Source organism: Rhinolophus sinicus, linkage group LG06, assembly GCF_036562045.2.
Source record: "Rhinolophus sinicus isolate RSC01 linkage group LG06, ASM3656204v1, whole genome shotgun sequence".
In the NCBI taxonomy this organism is placed as follows: Eukaryota; Metazoa; Chordata; class Mammalia; order Chiroptera; family Rhinolophidae; genus Rhinolophus; species Rhinolophus sinicus.
Genome location: NC_133756.1, coordinates 21,251,592 through 21,276,928, shown reverse-complemented (window position 1 = coordinate 21,276,928; position 25,337 = coordinate 21,251,592). Strand labels below are relative to the sequence as shown.

General features: G+C 47.3%; 1 protein-coding gene across 4 annotated transcripts in view; it reads left to right on the top strand.

Annotated features, from left to right (window-relative positions):
* Positions 1-12,666: 12,666 nt before the first annotated feature.
* TTC39A (tetratricopeptide repeat domain 39A) overlaps positions 12,667-25,337 on the top strand; it is a 48,321-nt gene continuing 35,650 nt past the window's right edge. Inside the window, exon 1 of one of the 4 annotated variants that reach the window (XM_074334709.1) lies at positions 12,667-12,815. In XM_074334709.1, coding sequence (XP_074190810.1) covers positions 12,763-12,815 — 53 coding nt within the window. In that variant the 5' untranslated portion in view covers positions 12,667-12,762. The other 3 variants (XM_074334707.1, XM_019742882.2, XM_074334708.1) reach the window with 3 other exon arrangements.

Sequence of the window (25,337 nt, the reverse complement as noted above, 5' to 3'; positions counted from 1 at the left end):
TCGTAAAAGCAGTAACCCAGCCAGACAACTTCACCTGGGCCCCTGGTGTGCATTTACTGTGAGCTTTTGCCTGCCTGTACTACTTTTACTTGTAAAGCTAGAGCACCCAAGCTTCTTCCTTCTGGAATATAGAGAAATAGCTTTACCCCTGTGCTACCCTTGTTCTATAGTTACTCTGATAAAAGCCCATGGGGTTCGTAAAGTTTGCCATATTCTCCTCTGATTTGAATGGATGAGGGAGGAGAAGGGAAAGAACATCCCATTTCTTTTGTGATAGTGCAGATTGGCTAGTTTAAAGTGCATGTTTATATTTCCATATAATCAAAATACTGTTTAATTTGTTTTCTATAGACAAGGAAAAATATTTTGCATAAATTGACTCCACTGTTGAAAAAGGGATGCTTTAGATTGAACCAGTAGACTCAATCTTTTCCTAAATAAAAATGCTAAAGCCCCATGTGTGAAATATATTTTTAAAAAAATTTTTTCTGGACTTAAAGAATTTTGGATAAACAGATTCCTCTTCATAATTTTTAAGTGCTAGACATGGAGAAAATTTACCACCTACAGTATACTCAAACAACATAAGGTAAGGTAAGCAAAAATCTTAACATGGCAGCCTTCTGCCATTGCTATGGCACTGTCCTCTTCAGTTCATGGTAGGTTTATTTTTGTACTTTTGCAGAAGAAACTTTAGAAAGTAAGAACTGGAAGGTACTTTAATTTTTGTATATATACTTTTGTTTTCTTTAATGAAGGCTTAATTACTTGAAATGGAAAAACTTTCACTGAATTCAAAAGAAAAAAATGACATATTAAATCATATTATTGTTCTTTGTCCATTTTTGTGGCTTAAAATAGTTTATTCTCTTCATGTTTTTTTGCCTATGAAGTTGGCAGGCTAGCAAAAAAAAAATCTTTTTTTAATTTGGACAGAAGAGACCTGCCAAATTATCAAAGCTCTTCATGTATTAAAAGCCTGTCTCCTGTAAAACTGACCTAGCAGACAGCTGAATTTGAAATAGACTGTGAAGTAGGCTGTAAATTATAATCTTAAATTTTTTAATATCAGTTAATGACTTAGGTAATGTACTGAATACCTGTTTACCAAGATAAAAAAAAATACACCTAAAAATTAATTAAAAGTCTCCGTGATCACCAAGTCAAAGTGGTACTCATCTGTGTGAGTCCAAGTAACCTGCTGCCTAGCCTATGAATAAATTCCAGAATACCCAGTTCATTTCATCTTGAAATGGTGCTTTTTCTTTCTCTCCACACAATTGGACTGCTGCAAATTAAAACAAACTTAAACCACTTTCTTGCACTGCTAACTTTTTTCTACTTTTATAAATTAAAACCGTTCAGCATAAAAGTCATACATATGAAGCAAGGGCTGAATCATAATCACAAGGCTTTAAATTTGATAAACTTATCCAATGTGACTAAGGATATACTGCAAAAGATGATTGAGAAGGTAGAGTTGGGAGTTGTGATAGGCAATGGTTTTGGGTTTTTTTTCTTCCCCTTACACTTCAGGAAAAAGGTAAGTTGACTTGAACAACCTTCTTTTGCACTGGGAAAATGAACAGATGTTTGAAATGCTTTTAAAATATTTTTTTTAATTAAAAAACACTCTGGAAAGTATTAAATATCTGTAACTTATAAACACCAACTTTTGATGTAATAAGTGTACCCTAGTCTTATGTATGTTTAACTGGATTACATAGATTCTTATCTTTTGTTAAAATATGTATACTCAGTGGACCAATATAATATTAAAGTATGTATATATTATATAAATATAAATATATATCTTTATCTCCATGCTCACTTGTATAGGATGAATGTCTTAGAGTGGTTTGTGATTATATTTTACGTTGTTGACTCTGGCTCCAGAGCCTATGCTTGAAAAGAACAGCTAAGTATTCCTGAGAACCAAGTGACACTACTTCAAAGTTTTAACAATCTTCTACATACTTGTTTCGGTTTCTCTCTTTATAGAATTTTCTCTTTTATGTTTCGAACTTCTAAATTGTAGCTTGTAACTATGAGAATAATAAACTTGAAGTAATAATAAAACATGCTATCCATACATCCTATTTCAAATGGAGTTTTGCACAGTTTTGGACAATCCATGCTGTGTCCAAGCAGGGGTAACTACATAGTCAGCACAGATTAATATGTATAAAGTGCTTGAGACAGTACCTGGGGTAGGATACTTAATAAACGTGAACTGTCATTTTAGTTGTCAAGTCCTGTTGTTGTGAAAGAAAGATAGGAAATGTGTATGCATAGAGACAGTGCCTCAAACATAGGTGGCTTTGTATGTATTTATTGAGTGAGGATTTATGACACAGATTCTAGGAGGGCACGGTGACATAAAATTCATAACAATCCTGGGATTGAATTCCTGGTCTGCCATTTTTAAGAAAGATGACTTTGAGAAAGTTATTCAGCCTCCCTGAGCCTCATTTTCCTCATCTGATGAACATCATAATAACTAACTCACAGGATTGTTCTAAAGGATTTGACTTCGACAGCTTTTTAATAATACAAGGGACCCTCGTAATTTGAACCCATGTTCAAGGGCCAACTGTATTTTCAATCCTCAGTTGGGGATTCGCGTCTGTAGAGGACCACGTTATATGTGGCTATAACCCACCCTCCCCACATCGTTCAAGAGTCAACTGTATTTAATTTTAAAAACTTAGTTATGTTATTGTTAATAGTGAAAATAGCTATCGGTTATTGAATGCACATTATGTGTGAAGTACTATACTAAGCACTGTATGTGTGTTTTCTTGTTTAATCTTCACACGAGCCCTAAATAGTACTGTTATTATTCTCTATTTTAGAAATGGGGGCACAGGCTCAACAAAAGTTAAAATAATGTGCTTCATATCATACAGCTAATAAGCAGATGAGCCAGGAATTGGATTCTGGTCTCTCTGATTCTAAAACCTGATACTCTTTCCAATTTAACATGCTTTATCTTATTTTGTGTGTAGAAAAAAATTGCTTATAAGAGATACTAGGAATAGGAGATGTTAAATAACAACAAGCAATGTATATTAAGCTCCAGGCCGGAGCCTTAGTGCTTTACATATATTAATTCATTTAAACCTCACAACAACAGTAACCCTGTAGTGTAAAGATACTGTTATTGTCTCCGTTTTGCAGAAGAGGTGCCCTAAGGAAGCCACAGTTGGGCAGCTAGTAAGTGGCAGAGCTGGACTATGAACCCAGGATACTGGATCCAGAGTTTTAACCACCACTCTCTATTTCTATTAAAGGTGAGAAGCCAAAGGAGAAATCATAAATAGAATAATCCATGTAATCTCTACTCTTGAGGATTAATGAAATAACCTATTACATAGCATGGCATCTTCTAAAACATTTTCCCATTCATTCTCTTTAATCCTTACCAGGATTTAGAATAGTTTCAGACATGGAAGCATTCAGCCATTGCTAGTTAGTAATATCACCGTAAGTGATAAATAAGTTTGTAGGGGAGATGGCCAACCTTGCTTTTATTAAAGACATACAAATTTTAAAGTCATGAAGCTAGCAAAAATGAAAAATAATTTATCAGTGCTGACAAGGCTCTGGAAAGAATGCATAAAAAGTTAGGCAAAGCGTAGGTTTTGAAGGTCCTCACAGATGACGGGACGGCATTCTAGGCAGAGGCTGGGGTCGTGTACAGAGACGGGTAGGACAGGGTGTCGTGCTAGCAAGCAGTAAGGATTGAAGTAGTTCAGTGTGACTAGAGTTCAAGTTTGTGGGCAAAAGAGTAAAGTGTTCGTGTTTGTGTGTGAGTGATCTCATTGGTAGGAATTTGGAGGATTGCTTTAGGAGGAAACCAGGTATGGCAGGGAGAGCAGATGAGGGCTGTTGGAGTCATTCAGGTGAGATGATAAGGACCTAAAATGTGGCTATGGCTGAGGCCTGAGAGAAGGGACGATTTAGGAGAAGTGACAGGTCTTAGAGTGATTAGATGTAGGTGGTGAGGGGAAGGAGTCGTTCGCAAACTTTAGCAAGAATCAGGATCACCTTGAGAGCTTGATAAAATCCAGACTGTATTCCCCCAAGTTTCTGACTTCAGTAGGTATAGGATGGGACTGAAGAATGAATTTCTAACAAGTTCTAGATGATGCTAAACTTGCTAGCCCAGGGATCTCACTTTGAGAACCCCTGTAGTAGAGGCCAACTTCCAAGTCTATTCTCCTGCAAGTTTCTACTCATTTAGTTTGCAATGCTGTTGCACCTTGTCATTGTATACTTGACGTATGGATGCTGCTTCATAGTATAGAGCACCTGTAACCTTTCTTGTGGGTAAAGTTCTAAAAAATAATAATTGCAAGCTAACAGCACTTACTATGCGCCAGTACTGTTTGAAGCACTTTTATATACTGATTCATTTTAATCTTTATAACCGTCTTTTAAGTTAGTTTAGGTACTGTTATTATCAGTTTACAGATGAGAAAGCTGAGGTACAAAAAGGTTAAATAACTTGCCCAAGATCACAGAGCTAAAAAGTGCCAAAGCTAGGATTCAAATCCAGGCAGCCTGGCTCCAGAATCCACGCTCAATCACTCTGTTGAACAAAAATGACATTTAAATAATTGTAATGCATGGATCTATAGTTTATCTCTTACTCTCAGAAAGCTCTGTACTGAGTTTTGAAAATGTACAATAAGAAAATTGTCGTTATTCCCATTCACCTTTGCTGAGGTGTGTTGTGTTCTGGGTGCTGCGCGGGGCCAGGGGCAAGAGAAGGCCCGGAAGAGGGCCTTGCCATCAGCGGTATAGTAGGGGAGATGCACGTCTGCTTTGGTAATTTCACAACGTTGCATACTGAGGATTATGATAGGAATGCTGGAACACTCAGAGGAAGGAGAGGATAGTTCTAGCTGAGAAGACTGGGGAAGGTTTCCCAGAGGAGATGTTTCCAGGACACAGTATTCTCCTAGCGTTAGTAAAAGCATAGATGGTGACTGTCAAATCATAAAGGAGAGCACAGCTCTCACAAGGCCACACCGTTCGAGGTCAGCTGTTCGCTTGGAAAGAAAGACCGTCTCCCAAGAGGCCTCACTTAAGTGGCATTCATTACTTTAGTGAATTCAGCCTAGTCCGAGGACTTACCTTCAACTTAGAAACCTGATTTTCATCAGTAAAACAGAAATAGAGTTCCCATTAAGCAAGTTCACAGGGACGGATGTAGAGAGACCAGAATGTCAGTTTCCAGTAAAAGTCACCACAGGGCTTGGAGTACCCACAGTTGGTTGTACGAGACACCTCCCTTGCCGGTGCCTGGATGCCTCCTGCCTCTGAGGCCACTCGCTCTCTGCACCCAGGACTGCCTGGGTCCCTCTGATGGACACGTTTTTTAGATTAATGTGTTTAATCAGGTTACAGTCTGGTGTGGCTCGTTGGGTAGGTATAATGTCCCTTTGGGGTACCTTTACATATCTGCTTTCATCCCTTTGGGGTACCTTTGCATTTCTTTGCTTTCAGCCTTGTGGAGTCTATAGTTTAACTCCTCCTAAGGCAGACTTTCCCCCGTTTCTAAGTTCTTAGCAAAGCATCCGAGCTGCAGGGCTCTGATTCCACCCCTTCACTGATCATATTATGTACCGAGTGTATATGTACCAGGCCTTCTCCCTGATTCATCCTCCTCCAAACCAACATATCTTAACAATTCTGCCTTTTAAAATATCTTTCAAATTTGTCATCCCATCTCCAGTGCCACTGCCCCATTATCTCTCTCTCAGGCTTTTGCCAAAGCTTCCTAATCTTGCCACCAGTCTCTTTTTATCTCTGCTTCCAAACCATCTTCCATGATGCAGTCAGATTCTCCTAGAGTCGAAATCTGCCTTTATCACTCCTGCAATAAAACATGTTACTGATTCCCATCACACTCAGGTTAACTCCTTCGAACCCCTTGGAAGGCTTTTCCTTCAGAACCTTCATTTCTGATTGGTATTTAATCAGTAATGGCTTGAACATGCAAGCTGGTTTTCTCCCTTGAAACAAATCTTGAAAAAAATGCCACTTAAAGGAAATAAAGATTCCCCTAATCTGATTGTAAAGTATAAAATCCTTTTAAAATGTGCAAAATTTTACTTTCTAGCTTGACGTTTTTAAAACAACAGGTTGTAATACATTACTTGGGTCGTGAAATCAGTTTAGTGAATCAAGAAGCATGGAAAAAATGTGAACAGAGTAGTATAGCAGCATGAACTATGTACCCAATAATAAGCTTCAATAATTACCAATCCATATTCAGTGTCATTTTATCTATATTCCTACCCACTTCCCTCTCATGTTATTTTGAAGCAAATCTTAACACTTCATTTGTAAATTTTTCAGTATGTTAATGAGTAGCATTTCTATTTCAAAATCATGAAATAGAATTTTTGTTGAATATGTACTGAATCACAAGATAAAGTGTTTGAAAGCTGCTGACTTTTAAACACACCTTTTCAAGTAAGAAATGTAGGGCCTAGGGGATAGCCGTTTAGCTCAGTTGGTTAGAGCGTGGTGCTAACAACAAGGTTGCCGGTTCAATCCCTGCATGGGCCACCGTGAGCTGCACCCTCCTTAAAAAAAGGAAAAAAATGTAGGGCCTAATGTTATATATCCAGGTTAATAATATAAAAGATGATCTCATGGAGGGGAAGGTGTGTCTTTGCAGGAAGATTCCCCCCCATCTTTCTTTCCCACCTCAATAAGTGTATAGAATGTGTTCAGCTGCCCAAGACTTAAGGGCTTAGTTTCAGCCTCTTCTCTCTTTTTCCTCTGGAGTCAGAACTTGAGAGGACTGAGTTACAGTCATGCACCACTTAACAACAGGGATACATTCTAAGAAAGTCATCATTAGGCGAGTTCGTCATTGTGTGAACATCACAGAGAGCACTTGCACACCTAGCTGGTACAGCCTACTGCACAGCTGGGCTGTACGGCACAGCCTGTTGCTCCGAGGCTACAAGCCTGTACAGCACGTCACTACTGAATACTGTAGGCAACTGTAACACAACGGTAAATATGTGTGTATCTAAACATACCTAAACAGGAAAAGGAAAAGGTACAGTAAAAATACAGTATAAAAGATAAACAGTAATGCACCTGTACAGGGCACTTCCCATGAATGGAGGCTGCAGGCCCGGAAGTTGCTCTGGGTGAGTCAGTGAGTGTGCAAGCCAAGGACAGGACTGTCCACTGCTGTCCCCTTTATAAACAGTGTCCCACAAGCCCTCCCCCTGCTTCCTTCTGACAGGCTCAGAAGCAGATCATTGAAGAGGTGCATGCAGCTCCATGAACTGGGAGTGGGCTGGATTGATTGGAAATATGGAGGAGAAAGCGGCTGGGTCCGGCCTAGATCACCGTAACAGTGACTGTCAGGAGGGATTGGAATGGTGACCTGAGGATCAGTAGGAATAAGAAACCAAGATGGAGAGAGAAAGGAACATAGGGGGTTGTCATGGCAGTGTGGTTTTGGCCCCTGCATGTTGGAGCAGTGGTCAGATTAAGGAACTTTGTGGTGTTCATTAAAAAAAGGTATCTAAACATACCTAAACAGGAAAAGGAAAAGGTGGACTACATATATGATAGTGGTCCCCTAAGATTATAAAGGAGCTGAACTTCCTGTTAAAAATGGAGGGATATGTGGTTCAGGAGGAATATTTTTTTATCTGACAGGAGCAGTATCTGTGGAGCTTGGCAATATTCCCTCCCACTCACAGCACCTGTTTTGACTGCACAGATGACGACATCCCAATCAGCCACTGACCTGTCTCAGCACAGAGGAGCCTGACCCCCCAGCACTACATACTCAGAGGGCGCTACAGCTTGACGGTCTTCGGAGTACATTATTGTAAATTCTTTGTTGAGGATTTACAGATCCTGTACAAGGACACAAGTCCACAGGAGCTACCTTAACAAGTATAAAGTGCCACTGTCACTTTAGTAAAAGCTTTCTGCGGTAGTGTGCAGCCGGCCTGGTCCTACACTGGAAATATTTTCAGGTTGTAATAATGTAAAGCACTGATATGTTTTATTTTTTCCTTCAATGCAATGCCAGAGAAAGCCCTTTGTGCCAGATATGGTCAATGGAAACAAAAACAAATTTCCAAAATCAAAACACTGAATCCTCAGTTCTACACACAGCAACCCTGGGCCCGAAGCAAGAACTGATGTTCTCCAAGAAAACCCTGATTCATTGCAGCTTCCGGAGGAGGTTGCTTCCCCTGTAGAAAGAACCCAGACCTTGGAGTCTTATAAACACGGGTCTAAATTCTGGTCTTACCATTTGCTAGCTGTGTGACTTTGGGTAAATCAACTTCTCTGGTCCTACATGGGTTTGACAGTTACTTCACAGGGTTGTTGTGAGGATTAAAGATGATGGATATAAAATCTTCACTCCTGTTACGTGGCAGATATGCACTATGATGTCACATCTGTGTTTAAGACAGAAAAGGTAAAATACATTTTAGGAAAATGTCTTTCTATGATTAAATTAAAAGGAATAAAACCAGTTATCTTGAAAGTTCACTGATACAGAACATATCATCCTTCACTGATTCAGGATAAAACTCATAGTAGGAGGTGCATATATCACACAGGGTGTCCAGCACTACTCTATTTTGTTTGCATTAACTCAGTCCTTATAACAACCCTTTTCAGAGGTACTGTTATTCCCATTTTACAGATGAGAAAACTGAAGCACAGAGAGGTTAAATAACCTGCCTGAAATCACACTCAGCTATCAAGTGGTGAGGCCAAGATTCCAACCCAGGCTGTCTGGCTCCAGAGCAAGAGAAAGAATAAAACCTGCTTTACCTTGAGGTTATGAGATTCAAAATAAGATAAGCTTTGGGAAAGTGATTCATGAATGCTGTGTGCACTCTAAAAGCCTGTGTGGCAAGCAGACAGGCTGGGGTTAAGATACAGACTCGAGTCTGGCTGTTTGGGTTGAGTCCTAGCTCTGCAACTTAACTAGCCTATGACCTTAAGCAAATTACTTAATGCTCTGCCTCACTTCTCAGCTATAGAAATTGGGGTTGTAAAAGGACATAACTGATAGGATTGTTTTGAGGATGAAACATGAAGGGTTTAGAATAATACCTAACATAGTAGGAGGGCACAGCTCACAGTGGCCCATGCGGGGATCAAACCGGCAACCTTGGTGTTATCAGCACCACACTCTAAACAACTGAGCTAACTGGTCACCCCCCTAACACAGTTTTAAATAAATGATGGTGATGATGAAGATGAAGGTAAAAAGGGGGAAAAGAACAGAAAACAAGCTTTGAAGTTTGAGAACCCTGGGACTGAATCCCAGCTCCTAATCTGATCTCAGGAACATTTCTAAACTTCTGACTCATTCTCAAAACAGAATTGTTATCCATATTAGAAGTAGTGTATATAAAGGCCCTCAGCGTAGTGCCCGCCACTGATAGAAACTTGATAAATTTTAGTTCCTTCATTTACTCAACCCTGAGCACCTACTCTGTGCAACAATGGTGCTAGGCTCTGGAAGACACATATGAGACATTCTCTATCTTCAGATAGAAATCTGAAGAGTGAGACTAATATGGTCATTGATAACTAAGGATTAAAAAATATGTAGTGTTAAATGCTGCGAGAGATAATTAACCTCCAAAGAAGGAGTGATTCCTCTATTGGGGAAATACTGGAGGAAGTGGTTTTGGCTGTGGGCTCAGCAGCTGGGTGGGATTTTTATCCCACCTGGGATTAGACTGGGCTCTGGGGCTATAGGACACCAGGCTTCTGAGGCTCTCTGGTAGTCATGCTTGTGAGCCCAGGAGGAAGGTAGCTATCTGCAGTGCAAAGCTGGACAGGCTCTGTGGGCTGAGGGGTTTGGACCCCTGGGTGCACTGGAACTGGAATTTTCAGATCTGCAAGCTCTAGCTTTGTGATCAGATAGGCAGCATTCTTGGGCCCTTATTGACCTGCTAAGACCATGCCTGAGCGCTCACAGAATGGAGGAAAGGTCGTATCTCTGCTGCCTACCAAGGAAAAGTGAGAGAAACTGCTCAGATGATTCTTGAGGCTTCTGCCCTCTGCTTTGCCCCAGCCTCCCACTCCATGCCTAGCCCACCTCTGGGCCCAGGCAGGGTGGGAGGAAGCACCAGATGGGGTAACAGATCAGGGTGTAAGACCTGGCTCCACAGCTTCGTCTCAGGGAAGGCAGTTAACCCCTCTGATCCTCAGTTACATCAATTAAAAACGAGGGTAAGTGAAAATTTAATAAGATGACATTAAATAAGAATTTGTGTAAAACATATTAGAGAATGTCTCAGGCTTGTCAGAATTAGTCATCATTTATTAGACACGATTTGTGTTGCACGAGTACCTAGGATACAGACACAGCCCAAAAAGAGGCAGAAACGGTCCCTTAGCCACGCTGCCCCTACTCTGTATTCAACCCCCATCCTGTCTCACTGAGAAGTCTCCAGGGGCCACTGAATCCAACCTTCATGCTGGGCTGGGGTGATACTTCTCAAATACCTCCTCAAGGTGCTCTCCTGCTCCTTGTCCTCAGTTGCACCTCCCGTGGAAGCCTGCTGGACGCACTGCCAGGGGCGCACCTTGCTCCAGAGATGATTCTTCTACTTGTTAGTAGTTACTTAAAATAAAAATGCACATGACCTAAGATAAAATATGGGGTTTCGAAGACAGTTCATGCTGGAGACGGTTGTGGCCCATTCTCTGACCATCACCTCCCACAGGGGTGCTGGGAATCAGAAGTCTGTGAACAGGGCCATCCCAGGGCCTTGCCTGGACAGCAGCCTCCACTCTCCGGCTCAGGCAGCTGCTTCCACTGCTCTGCCCCTTTGCCTGTCTGTCATGCGGGGTGTCACGTGGGGACTCAGCTCCCGCTCCCCACACAAGAATGCAGGATGTGGCTAGGCCAAAAAGGAACACCCACGGAGCCATAGGTAGGGGAGTCATATCACTATAGTCTCACTGGAGGCTGGATTCACACGTCGTGCGACCTGCTGTCCACTTTTCTGCCAACCAACCGACTCTCTAACTGCAATCTGCGCTTGCTAGCTCAGTCACCATCTTCTTGTTAACCCCCCGTTTTCTGCTAGCGTAGCTACATCAGTTATATTAGTGGACAATGGCTCACTGGTTGCAGCTGACAGCCAACTAGCTGATGGCCATCCAATCACAGTTGATGGCCATTTACTACCTGAGCCAGCACCTTTCTATGTGAGGCCGAGAGCCTGGAAACTGCTCTTTGGGGCTCTGTCCCCACACTCCACCCCTACAGGGTCTCGCCTCACAATCTATGTGACAAGCATCTTCCGTGAGGGGGCCCTGTGCGAGGAGCCTGGAGGTGAATGCAATATCCTGGACACAGCCAGGCTCTCTGGGTATACAGCCAGGGCTCTCAGGGCACTGCCACTCTCTCTGGGCACAGCCCGACTTCCTGGACTCAGCCAGGGTTCTCAGGGCACTGCCACTCTCTCTGGGCCTCTCAGGGTACAGTGCTGGATCAACAGCGGCTCACAGTCAAGGTGCTTACATATTCTCGATGGCGGCTGGTTGGGACGCAAAAGCAAACATCCGCCAGTTCCACTACATGGTGGTATGTTCCCAAACAGTCAAGTGGTCCATTAAATTAGGAATAGAAGGCAATTCCCCATAGTCCATAGTCATTCGCCAGGGCTGTGCGTTAGCCTCACAAAGTGTGCCCTTTCCGCAGGGCGAAGGCTCCAAGTCCTCCCCAGCCTGGGGGTGAGGGCCTCAGCAAGCACTTCCCAGCCCACAGGGCCGCAACGACCTTCGCTTTCTCTGGCCTATGCTGGTTGGGGAACCGTCCATGTCTTCCCAACCCTCCACGGGGTCCAGCTCTCCGGCAGCTGCTCCTCCTGGTCTTCCTGAGACTGAGTGTTCATATGCACAAACTGCTCCATTACCTTCTGGAGAGTTTTGGCCGACACCACACCCTGCTCACTGCGCCATTTGTTGTATGGGGCGGCCTGCGGGGTCTCTGCTCCCGCTCCCCACATAAGAACGCAGGATATGGTGAGGCCAAAAAGGAACACCCACGGAGCCATAGGTAAGGGAGTCATACCACTATGGTCTCACTGGAGGCTGGGTTCACACGACTTGTGACCTGCTGTCCGCTTTGCTGCCAACCGACCTACTCTCCTCGACTCCCCAACATAGCCGTGGCAGTTATATTAGTGGCCAATGGCTCAATGGTTACAGCTGACAGCCATCTACTACCCGAGCCAGCACCCCTCCACGTGAGGCTGAGAGCCTGGAAACTGCTCTCTGGGGCTGTGTCCCCACACTGCCCCTGCCACTCCTGCTCTGTGCCCCACACCTGTGGCAGTCCCAAGCCCCTGACTTCATTCAGGTGCAGCCCTGCCAGGGAAGATTTGTATTTAGGTAGAAGGGAAAGGCCTGGGGTAGATGCTGGGGCTTCCAATGACCCTCTGTGTGACCTTGAGCAAATCTCTGGCCGTCCTGGGCCTCAGTTTCTCCTTGTGACTAGTGATGGGTCTTGACAGCTCTGGAATGGAGTGGTCTTGCCCTGGGACCGCAGGTCTGCTGGGGGAGGGGACACCGACGCCCTTGCAGGGCAGGGAAGCGCCATGTGGGGCCGGGGCGGAGCCTGCGGTCCCGCCCCGCCTGCCCCATCCAGGTGCTGCCCGGGAGCCGCCACCCCAGCCACCACCGCCACGAGGGGCCGCGCGAGCCCCCCTCGGAGTCCTGCTGGCGTCCATGGCCTTTCTGACTGCCTGGAAGGGAGCGGCCTCTGGGGAAAGCGACCGCAGGTACCAGGCGGGGCGGGGACTCGGCGAGTGGCGCGGAGGGGGCCGAGGGGTGGCTGGGGAACAGCCGACGACTGAAGGGACAGCTGAGGGGGCACAGCTGGAGACAGCGATGTGCCGGCTGCTGGGCGCGGGGTAAAAGTCAGAGGCCCCGGGAGGGGCAGCCCAGCGCCTCTCGCACCGCCATTTGCCCCTGCTCGCATTCCCAGCGGGGCTGTGGCCTCCCCATCCCTGTCGCACTCAAACTCCGCTTCCTGCTGCAACATGTGGGCCACCTGTGAGAGCAACTCATGTGAGCTGGACATCGTCGGGCGGCTGGGAGTCAGGTTTGAGCAGCCAGTGTTTCTCCACAGCTGTGCCGGTCACGCACCTGGTGCTCCCCAGGGCTGCATGGTTTGCTCCAACAGGTGAGAACAGGCACACTATTCCCCTGAGGGGTTGTCCACGGCTAGGGGCAGCAGTTGGGGGTGAAATCCTGGATCCCAGTGCTGGTGCATGGTGGAATTAGGTGTACCACAGATCCTCCAAGGTAAACCCTTCAGGGATGTGTCATTGCCTCCTGTGTGTCACCTCTGCCTCCCAGCTGTCCCCACCTCTTGGATGAGTTGGTGTCTTTAGATGTGTTCCAATGAGAGAGAAGAGAGGAGACAGCCCTGAACTCTCTAAAGAGCTATCTTGAACCCCAATTCCTTTCCTTTACGTAAAGTTCGCCCTGTTATCCCCGTGGAGGACAATACAACTGCCCTCCCAATGCCTCCATCTGACTGTCCTACAAGCACCTCAAACTCAGCAAGCCCCAAGTCAGACTTCACATCTTCACCCCCAAACCTGTTCCTCCTCCTGTGTCCCCATCGCAGAGAATGGCCCAGTCATCCACCCAGTTGCCCAAGCCCAAAACCTGGGAGTCATTCCTCTCTCCTCCCTTCCTCACCTCCATCCCAGTCTCCCAAGTTCTGCTGATTTTATCTCCTGGATGTCTCTCAACGCTGTTCATTCCCCTTGGACTGTTGCAACAGCCCCTAACTTTCCCAGTTCCTCCAGCCTCCTCCTTTCCCTGCATCCTTTAGACTAATCTCTTCTAAAGCACAAACCTTTCTATGGCTCTCTATCACCTAGAGGTTTAAAGTTCAAGGATTTTGAGGAGGCTGTGGTCTGCCCAGGCCATTTCCCATCACTCCCTGACCCTCACTGTGGTCCAGCAACACCACCTGGCTTTGTAGTGCTCTCACAGCTGTGGTGGGGTACTCGGGGTTGCCTCTGCCTGGAACGCCATGCTCCACTCCTAATATGCATCCTTGTAAGATGCAACTTTCGGTAATCTCTTTTAGAGCCTCACGGGCTTTCAGGGTTCCAGCATCTTTGCTTCCCTCTCATGGCTCTCATTCAGTCTCTCAACAAACATTGTTCCAGGCATTGTGCTAAGCGTTGCAGATATGGTGTTACTTCAGACATATAAGTCCCTGCTCCCAGGAAACTGTGTTCTGGTGGGAAAGACACACTAAACAAGTAGGCAAGTAAGTCAACACCAGAAATCGATGCAGTGTAAGACTTACTATAGGATGATGTGAGGGACAGGAAAATCGACCCTGTCCAGAACATTCCTGGCAGAAAGGACAGCTCATGTCAAAGCCTGAGGTGTGTCTGAGGAGCAGAAAAGCGGGTGGGTCAGCGCATGATGCGATTCTGGAGGCAGGTTGCCCAAGAGGGCAAGGAGTTTGGATTTCATTGTGCATTGGAAAGCCACTAGAGGGCGTTAGGAGGGATTTACATAGTTGACAATAACCCTGCTACTCCATAGAGAAAGGAGTTTGGACAGACCATTTCAACACTGGGTCACAGTCCCCCTTTTCCGTCTCCCCACTACACATGAAGAGGGGACAGGGCTCATCTGCCCCATGTCTCCGGAGCCCAGCACAGAATGGGGCTTGGAGTGTGCTTCATTTTTGATGAGGACATGGGGGAATGATTTCTGAGGAGGGTGGGATCCCTTGGCTGGGGTGGTGAGGAGTGGCTGTGTCCAGAAGGATTTCTTGCCCAGCGCCTGCCCTGCCTGTGAGAACCCAGTTGTGCTCTATCCTTTAGGCACCAGGGAGCCTTCTGAGTTTCAAATGTGTATATATTGCTGATGTCACAGTGTGGAGGGCAGCAGGGAGACTGGAGGGGAGGCTGGTATGACGATCCAGGACAGATGCTGGGCTGTGGATTAGGAGATGGAGGGAATCAGAGGAAAGAAGCTAAGAAGGAAGAACTGACAAATGGTGAATGGACAGGCTGGGAGGCGAGTTCCAGAATCACTAAGGATGGGAGGGAGGTGAGAGACAGTGAGGAGGAGGGAGAGAAGGGACGCTCTGGCCAAGCAGAGGTCTCCACATCCCTCCATGGGCCTGTGTAAGGGAGTACATGCGAGGGCCCGAACACATGTGCCTTTATACTTCAGGGACCTTGCTGGACACAAATACCCAGAGAATTATTTGCTCCCAGTTGCCCCCATCAGGTCTCACACCTGAGGCACAAACCCAGGTCTCCATTCTCCCAGCTCAGGACCTGCGACTTCTCCACCCTCACCCATCACTCACCATGCTGCCTTTTCTCCCACGACCAAATGGTGAAGAGGTTGGAAGAGTGCTCAGCCCCTGCTTTGCCATTACTGGCTCTGTGACCTTAATTCAGTTACTTGATCTATGTGAGCCTCAGTTTACTCAGTTGCAAAATCATAGCTACTCACTGAGCAGTGGGAAGACCTAGTGAAGTCACATTGGTAAAGGACTTAATAGGTAGCCATTGGGACACATTCGGTCAGTGTAGAGTAAATGTGAGTTCACTTCCTTCTTGCACTGATATATGCTAACCTTCCTTCAGAGGTATTTGCGTTGAACAGAGGGGGTTCTGAGAGGTTTGGGAGCCAAGTGTGGGATTCCAGGCAGCAGGATTAGGTAGCCAAGAACTGTTACACGAGGGCAATGATGCCCATGCATCTTACACAGTGGAGACCACTACCAACTCGGCCTACTAATAGGGCCCCTTCCCAGCCATATCAGTAGCCCCTTCTCATGGCTGCTCCTGTAGGAGATGGCACCAGGAACAAAGGCCAAAGTACGGGCAGGCAGATTGTTTTTGAGAGAGTAATTAAGTGGCGGAGCTGCTATGGGTGAGAGGGGCCTCCCCGAGAATGGAGGAGCCCAGCCAAGAGGCTGAGGACGGCCGGGGCTGCTGTCAACAGAATTCCTGCTCTCGGTTTGAGCCTGAACTCAAGGAGCTCTCAGATGCCTCCAGGTAGGATGTTCTAGTTTGGTGACTGGAATCCTCGGGCAGCTTTGGGTCCCTTCCTTGCGACTGGATCTGGACTTGAGGGCAGTGCTGAATTTTCACCTCTGTGATTCTCACATCCTGCAAGTTGAGGCATCTGTGATGATCAGACTTGTGATTTTAAATGCCAAGTTTCTACGATGTTGAAGCACTGATCCCGGGATTCTGATCTACCCACTATGGCCGAGAACAGCTGCAGAGGGTAGGAGAGGGCTGTGGTGTGGGAGGCACTTTGTGGCCTCTCAGATCCTCAGTCTGGTGAGGATACCATGGAAAACCTCCAAGTAACCGTTGTCCCTCTTTATCAATTATGGAGTGATTCTGACTTGGGACATTTTTGGTCCTTTCTAGAGGTCAATGGGAAATAGGTGGTTTAGGTTGTAGTTTCAGTTCTGCCAACATGCCACATTTCCATATCTTCAAATCTGTGATGTTAGTTGCTTTGTCCTTCCCCTGAAAATGTCTGCCTCAGTTTCTCTTCCTAGGGCTCACCTACTTCTGTACTCATTGCAAGGCATGGCTACCAGCACCTCCCAAGCTCAAGTCCAGGGACAGGAAGACAAAGCTGTGAAAAGTACTCTGGAGCCACACCGGCTAATTTTGAATGCTGACTCTGGGACTTCCTAGCAGTGTGACTTTGGACAGAGTCTTTAACTTCTCCGTGCCTCAGTTTCCTCATTTGTGAAATGAGGCTAATGCTAGAACTTACCTCAGAGTTGTGATGATTACGTGAATTAGTTCATGGAAAGCACTGGGAACAGTGTCTGACACACAGTTGGTGCTGGGAACATACCAAGGAGTGTTACTGGTCATTATGATTAGTCTCCCAAGCCAGGAGAAGGGGCTTCTCCACCAGCTCCAGTTTGAAAAGCTCAGGGAAATATTCCGATCAGCCCTTCCTTCAATCAATCACTGTGTCCTGAGAGGTGGCATCAAGCAATAGGATGTGCCTCCCATTTATCCAACGGAGCTGGAGAGAAGGGAAGGAGAAACTATTCTCTAAAAGCAGGTGGGGGTGGGGGGTGCTGTAGCATAGAGGTGACCATTAAGCGCGCTTTAAAATACAGCCATAGTTTCATGAAGTACCCATATTATGATTTACTTGGCGCACCCCTGCCTATCTCTCTGAGAGTCTCCCAGCTGTTGTTGACACGCTGGGAGCTGGGAACTATCCCTCATGGCATCCTCTGGGGACTGTCGAACAAAGTCTTTTGCTAAAAACAAATGATAAAGATTTGCGTAAGGATCTTCAGCATTGCAAACCGGAAACACAACTAAGCAATACTCAGAGTATTCTGAAGAAGAAAGAAACGCTAAGAGTGATCTTCTGGATTGTCCTGAGATAGTAATCCTCTAGCTGACTGGAAGTACCCACCCACCCATGTACTTGGTGGTCTGGATAAGGGTTGTCAGGTGGTCAGGATACGTGAACATTCTTTCCTTAGTCCTTCAAGGGGGAGCCAGAAGGTTATCTGGAGGTTTGATGTATATCCAGGCATTGATACAGAACTGGAAATTTCGAAAGTTTAAGTTCCCAGGCTAGCTAAAACAAGAATAGAATTGTTTTCTCAAACTCCCTGATTTTAGTAGCTTGACTAGAGTGACTCCATTTTATTGTTTAGTCCTCAGGGCCTGTGCCACCCACCACCCTCCTGAGACTGTGGCTTTCCCAGCCTTGGCCCCACCACCACCACTCTGGACTGGAGGGCATATGGGGGAGTCGTCCTTGGGACTCTGATTTATCACCTGATCCCAAGAGTGAGATAGACCCTTCCTCTAATTCCTTACCAGCTCGACTAAGACAAGGCTATAACTTTTCAGAGTACCTTAGGAGGCAGGAAAAAGTAACAAGATTTTTATGATTCAATGGCCCTTCTCCAAGTCCCCCAGACATCCCAGAAGGAACCTTCTTGCAGAACTTCTGTTTCTGGGAGGGCCCAATATGTGTCTTCCAGCTCCTTCCTTCTCAGGAGAGAGGAGGAACTTTCTCTCAACCCAAGACGCCCAAGCCTTCCTTTTCTTTCCCAAGACCTGCCCTTCTCAGGTGAATAGCAACGCAGATATCCATTGCTGTGGACAATCCTTCCTCTACCCTACTAAGTAACTGGTTTTGACCCATGTCCCCCAACAGTACAATTACATTAGAACTTACGACACTGGGTGGGACATCCGGCGCCCTGTCCAGGTAGACCTGGGCCAGATACTCCATTCCTTTGACTCGCTTTTTCCCCATGGAAAAAAGGTTTGTCGCTGCTTGGTTCCTCTCATGGACTCATGTTCCTCCTACCCGCTCACAGAGTTGGCTCTGGCACACACCCACCTCCCGTAAGAATTCATGTCCATCTAAGAAACACCCTCCTTCAGATAGAGCATCTGAGTCTCAGATTGAATGTGACTGCTGTCTTTCCAAGAAAATGGGTGGGTGGGTACTTCCTTTACACTAGGTGACTGAAGGGCACATCCAAGCACTGGCCCTGAGCACAGGACAGGCCAGTCAGAAGGGGATGAGATACATCTCCACAGGCTCAGTGCACAGCACTGCACTCAAAGGGCCACATTCTCCTCCTTCACTTGCCACTGATCCCTCCAGCCCCAGCTTCTCTCCCCTGGACAGCCTCTGAACTAGACCCCTGCCTCTAGAACACCCTCCTACCCTGCTACCCTGCTGCTTTAGTGATCTGTAAGAACTGTGAGACCTGCACTCAACTGTGCCCTGACTTGACGTGCATCATTCCCTTCAATCCACTGTAGTTCTTCTCTCCAATTCTAATGGATGAGGAAATTGAGGCCTCCTCGTGTTTTCTCAAATGCACAGACACTGGTGTTTTTGTTTGTTTGTTTTTAGTACTAATTTTGTATTCTGCTTTGAAAAAAACATTTTCCCATCTTCTAGAAAACTCATTCATGCAGTAGACATTTACTAAGCATCTACTATGTGCTGGGCACTGTTCTGAGCGCTGGAAATACATTAAAGACCAAAACTGAAAAGAAAAATCCCTGCCTTTGTGGAGTATAGAATTTAATGGGGAGAGACAGAGAATAAATGAATAAGCAAAATATACAGGATGTCAGATATCAAGTGCTAAGGAAAAAATAATGCAGGGAAAAGGAATTCAAAGTATGAGGGCATAGGTTCCATCTTAAATAGAATGGTCAGGGAAGCCCTGAGGGAGAAGGTGAAATTTGAGCTGAGCTCTGAAGGATGTGAGGGGATAATCCTGTGAGTATCTGGGAAGAGCATTCCAGGCAGAAGGAATAGCAAGTGCAAAGGGCCTGAGGTAGGAGTGTGCTGGCATATTTGGTAAAGAGCCAGGAGGCCAGTGTGGCTGAAAGAGAAGAAAGGAAGGTGATGCCAGAGAGATATATGGGGATGCAGGTTATGCAGGAACTCGTGGCCATGTGAAGGCTTTAGCTTTTGTACTGAGCAACATGGGGAGCCAGTGTGGGGCTCTGAACAGAAGAGGACACAATCTGGTCAATGGGTCTGGTGCTGTGTGGAGGAAAGACAATGAGGAGACAGGGGAGGAGCAAAGAAACTAGTTAGAAGACAATGCAATCATCCAGGCAAATAAATTCTCCATTAACACAATTTAAATATCTGCAGCATAGTTCCCCCTACAAATTCACTATAATTCATTGAACTAACTCCTTATGGATGAGCATTTAGGTTATTTCCAGCTGTGTCTTTGTTATAGAGAACACACTGACAAACATCTTTGTACCATAAATATTCATGTCTGTGATTCTTTCTTAAGACAGATTTGCTGCCTGGGTCTTACTGGGTCATCTTTCTAAGGCTTTCAATCTATAATTCCAACTGACCTTCAGAAAGAGGGTGCCACTTTCTACTCCCACCAGCAGTGCGTGAGGTAGAACATCTGCCCTGAAGGTATGCAGTAGATGTCCAATGGATGTCGCACTGTCCTTGTGGTCCTGGCCAGGTCAGGGTGCACATCTTAGGGGAAATCTCTCTTTTCTAGACAGCCTTGCATAATTCCAAATCTCTTTTGGGTCCATTTGCTTATTTAATAGTCACAACAATCCTGTTGTCCTTGCTTTATAGGTAAAGAAACTAAAGCTCAAAGAATAACGAGAAGGCCCTATTCCAAGTGGTTTATGCATAATATCTCATTTAATCCTTGCAACAACCCAGTGAGGTTGGTGACATCAACATCCCCTGAAATTTCAGAAATGAAGTCACCGGTCCAGGTGTCAGGACTGGGGTGCAAGCCCTGACTTGCAGACCCGCTCTCTGAACCACTCCCTGCCCTGCCTCAAGCTATAGGCTGCACAGCTAGAATGTGGTGGGGCCAGGAGTCCAGCCAGATCTTCCTGGCTCTGCAGCCCAAGTTCTAATGCCAATCAATGCCAGAAGCCCCTCATTAGAGCTCTGCCTCTTCTTTCCAATCACAACTGTTCTTGGTCCCTTGTACCTGACTGGGGCTTCTTTCTTAGACCCACCCTTGGCAGCTCCTGGAGACCAGACTTTGGTAGAACTCAGATCCCAGAACTGAGAACAACCAGAGGAGGGAGGCCCTTGAGCTCCTGGTCCAACCTTTTCTCCTCTTGATCTTGGGTGGGAAGGGGGAAACTAAGGACCAGAGTGGGCGATAACTTTCCCAAGGTTACACAGCTAGTGGGGATCAGAGTCCATGGAGTGGGAGAAGGCCACCCCAAGGAGCAGGCGTAGGTTCTCCCTAAGGGCCCCTCTCCAGGGAATACTTAAGAACCATTAGTGGTACAGTCCTCTTCGAGGGCCCTTTGTTGATGGGCCTGCTTACTTGTCAATTATTAACCAGCCCAAGCCTGTAACCTGCTGGGTGGGGCTCACTCAGTCAATGACAACCTGCTTTAGAGTCACCAGCTGTGGGGGGGGGACACCTCTGGAGTCTGAGGGAAGGGGGAGTTCTGGGCTGGTAGAGACAAGGAGGGGGCAAGGGTGCTTCATGCCAGGGGAGGGGCTGGAGGAAGGGCCTGAGAAGGGAGACAGGGACGAGAGATAACCCGAGTAATGCTCTGTAGCCTCAGAGCATCCCTAAGAGGTTGGGACTTTTATCCTGGGTGTACAGATGGGAAGACTGAGGTTCAGAGAGGGAGAGGCAGCACTGACTTCACAGCATAAGCTCTTTCTACAGCAATGGCATCACTTTTCACATGCTCATCTCTCCATTTCTTTGACCCCTATATCCACACACTTCCGCTACAGGATAAAGATCCAAGACCTGGGTTGATGCTATGGCTACACCTGAGTCCAAGTCACACTTGGTCCAAAACTTAGTTTTCGCTCCTGTAGGATGGGAGATAAAGCTACTATGGAGCTTTCTGGAGCATTTTGAGGCAGTTTCACTAAACAGATGTTTATTGAGGGCCTTCTTAAGCTGAGAGATGGTACAAGAGAAGGCAGTCCATGGAGGTTCTCAGGGCCATTGAAAAGTTCGGTGAGCCCAGTGATTTATTCTTGCAGGTTGGGCAGAATGTGAGGGAGAAAAGCAGGCCTGATATTTCCCAGACACAAAGCACCAGGAAACAGATCCTCTGGCAGGGGAAGCAGGGATCCAGACTCAGGGTGCTCTCCTGGTCCCCAGGGCTTGGCAGGTGACCTGAGCAGGTTTACCTGGGTTGGGAGGTGGAAATAATGGTGACTCACAGGCTTCAGGGTTGGGACTGGGCCAGAGCTCCTGGGGGATGGGAACTGCCCAGGTGGAGCCCTCCTGCGAGGTGAGCCACTCGGATGCTCTGACTCACCATGTGAGTGGCTCCAGCATCACTGCCACTGTTGTGTGGGGACTCCCAGCTCTGAAGACAGTCTGGCTGCTTATCTTGCTGAGCCTCAGTTGTCATCTGTAAAAGGGGGAGAGTAATAGCATCTACCTCACCACTACCACCGCAATCGTCAGGGCACCTACACAGCACTGTGCTACATTCCAGGCACTATTCTGCACATCTGACATACATGAATCTTGATCCTCACAAAGACCCTTTGTAGTAGGCAGTATTATTATTATCCCCATTTTACTGATGAGAAAACTGAGGCTCAGAGAGGTGGTTAAAAGTGAGCATTAAATAAGATAATCTTTGTCATACACTTAACATGTGTGGCACATAATAAGCCTTTGATGAACATCAGTCATTATTATAATCATTACCTTGGAGGAAAATGGTAAAATGCTGGGCCCAGTGTTAGTGTTTAGCGATTCGTCAGGCATTGACATGGAGCTGTGTGGCCAGGCCCCTGCCTCCAGAAGCTGTCAGGCTGATGACAGAGATAGTCACATAGAAACTTCTCTCCAGCACCACCACACACACATGTGCCCAGTGTGTGCCCAGGAAGCCTCTGACACAGCCAGAAAGGGAGAGCTTCCTGGAAGAGGCAGCTTCTGAACTGAAACCTGTAGGGCAAGTAGGAGTTTTGGCATATGGCAGGTTCTTAATAAATGTTGGTCAAATATAATAAAGACTTACCTTGAAGTTAATGTAGCATAAAGCTTCAGATCCCCTCACTCACCTGGTCCCTCCCAAGGGCCTGGGAGGACCTTGGCAATTTTACTTTGGTAAATTTGTATTCTTTTGTTTGTTTTAAGAAGTATTTCTATTGTAATCTGAATTGACTCATGGTTAAATGAATAAATAATAAGTGACAAAGGAGGAAGGTGTGTTCCAGGCATAGGGAAGAGCATGTGTAAAAGCCTGGAAATTTGAAAGCGCATGGCGTGTGATAGGGCACCCCAGCCTCATCACCCAGGCTCCTCTTTACACCAGCTTTGTAAACTCCAGCTGTCATCAGTGTGCTTTTGCCCACCTGCATGCTTTCATTTCTCCTATATGGTGCATGCTTTCCACGACTTCATTGTGTATAAATAATATAAACTTTAAGGCTCAACTCTGTGCTCACCTTTTCCACGAAGCCCCCCAGACCTCTCCAGTCTATGTAGCACTCTTCCTTAGCTGGATTTCTATAGCTGATGGTAGATGTCTTTCTAGCCTGCTCCTTGTAGTTAATTATCTTTTCTGTGCCTGTGTCTGAGAATCCCAGAGGTGGTGTGGGGACAGAGCCAGGAGTGCAGTTTCCAGGCTCTCGCCCTCACATGGAAAGGTGCTTACTCGGGTAGTAAATGGCCATCAACTGTGATTGGATGGCCATCAGCTGTGGCTAGTTGGCTGTCAGCTGTAACCAGTGAGCCATTGGCCACTAATATAACTGCCGTGGCTACCTTAGCAGCAAATGGGGGCTAGCAAGAAGATGGTGGCTGAGCTAGCAAGTGCGGATTGCAGTTAGCACGGTGGCTTGCACCTAGCAAGTGAGGTTGGTTGGCAGACAGAGAAGCGGATGGCAGGTTGCGGATCGTGTGGCTCCTGCTTCCTGTGTCTCCAACCCAGCCGCCAGCAAGAATATAGTGGTATGACTCCCGTATCTGTGGCTCCGTGGGTGTTCCTTTTTGGCCTCACCATGTCCTGCGTTCCTATGTAGGGAGCGGGACCAGAGACCCTGCATGACACCTTGCATGACAGGTGGGATGAGCATCTGGCTCTGCTCACATATGGGCAGGATAAGAACTCACTACCTTTCCAGGTAGCCTGTTTAGATTTAAGCAGTAAGCCCCTAAACCTCTCCTCTCTGCCACCAGGTCCAATCTGCCTGGCTAACCCGGGACCTAGTCCAAGCCCTCTTCTCCCTGTGGCTGCTTCTGCAAGCTCCTCTTATTTCCTCTTCTCATATCCTGGAGCTCAGGGCTGATCCATGGGCACTGGAGTCCCCCCTCCTTCTGTCCCCTGCCTTTGTGAAGGGGCAGCTCTAATGGCTGCCATGTGCTCTGATGAGTCATGGTAAAGAGCATCTGGGGCCTGGGGGTGGTGCCTGGTTAACTCCTCATGGGCCAGTGGTTCTTTCTGCCAGGAGACCAGGTTGGTTTCAACCCTGGCTCTAGACATGAACCTCAGGACTGGGCACACAGTGGGCATCTGGGGAGTGGTATGGGTGATCTCCGATGTAATCACTGGGTATTCAGGGGAGAGCGTCCCAAGGGGGGCAGGAGGCAAGAGTGTGAGCTTTGTAGTCAGGAGGGCTGGGTTCCAATCACAACTTGGTGAGTGGCCTTAAGCAAGTCACATGCACTCCATGCCTCAGTTTCCCCATCTGTAAAATGACAGTTATGGGGATTATTTGAGAAGGTAACTGTGACCTGCTGGCCAGCAGTGAGTGTTAAACTGCTTTATTTTCTGCTTTCTTGTCTCCTTAAACACAGTCACGCAGTGGCAAGTGGGTGGGATTAAAATCCAAGCCTGACTCTGTAGGCCCGGACTTTCTCTGCCTGAATGCCCCCCACCAATGAATGCAGTAGGATGACGAAGGGCTCAGGTGGGGGCCGCTGTGAGGCTGGAGTGTGGAGCAGAGGAGAGTGACAGGGAGATGGATCTCAGGTCTAGGAGAACTTTCTGACCCCAAAGAGGTGGGGCTGTGTGAGGAAGGAGCAAGCGCTTGGTCCCCGGGACTGCGCACAGAGGGTACGCGGGCATGGGCCGGGCAGGCCGTGGGTGCCCGGCGCTCTCACCTGTCCGAACCGAGGGTGGGGGCGCAATCCTCAGGAGGGCGGCAGCCTTGGCCCCACTGCGCTGGTGGGCAGCCCGAGGCCTGGCCCAGCCCCGCCGCCATCCCCGCCCTCGGCGCGCTCCTCCCCGGCAGCCGCGTCCGCGGCTCCGCTGCATAGCGACGGGCTCGGGTTCTGGCGGCAGCACCTGGGCCGCAGCTGGCGTCCGGCGGGGGCACGCTGCCCGCCCCCTTCCGCGATGACCACGGCCGGCGCCCCGGGCGCCCTGCCTGCCGGGTAAGTGCGCGGCTGGGATGGCCCAGGGGACGCGGGCTGGGTCCGGGAGGGCCTCCCCGGCGGCCCGCACTGCGGCTTTTAGCCCCCTGTTGGGGCGGCATAGCATCCCCACCCCCACCCGGTCTGCTCGCCTGTGGCTCCAGGAGAGTGGAGGCGCTGGCGACCCTGGGTGGTCACTCCCCTCTGGGTCCCAACTTTCTCATGAATCTGTAGTTAACTGGTCATCACTAGCTTCAGAGCCGCCTTCCTCCCCTCGTGGCGTTTACTTGTGAGTGGACTCTGTTATTATCACCTCCATTACAGATGAGGAAACTGAGGCATAGCTCTTATGTGACTTGTTTTAGGTCACCCAGGAGGTGAGAGGTGGGCCTGGGATTTGAACCCAGCTCTTCTTATA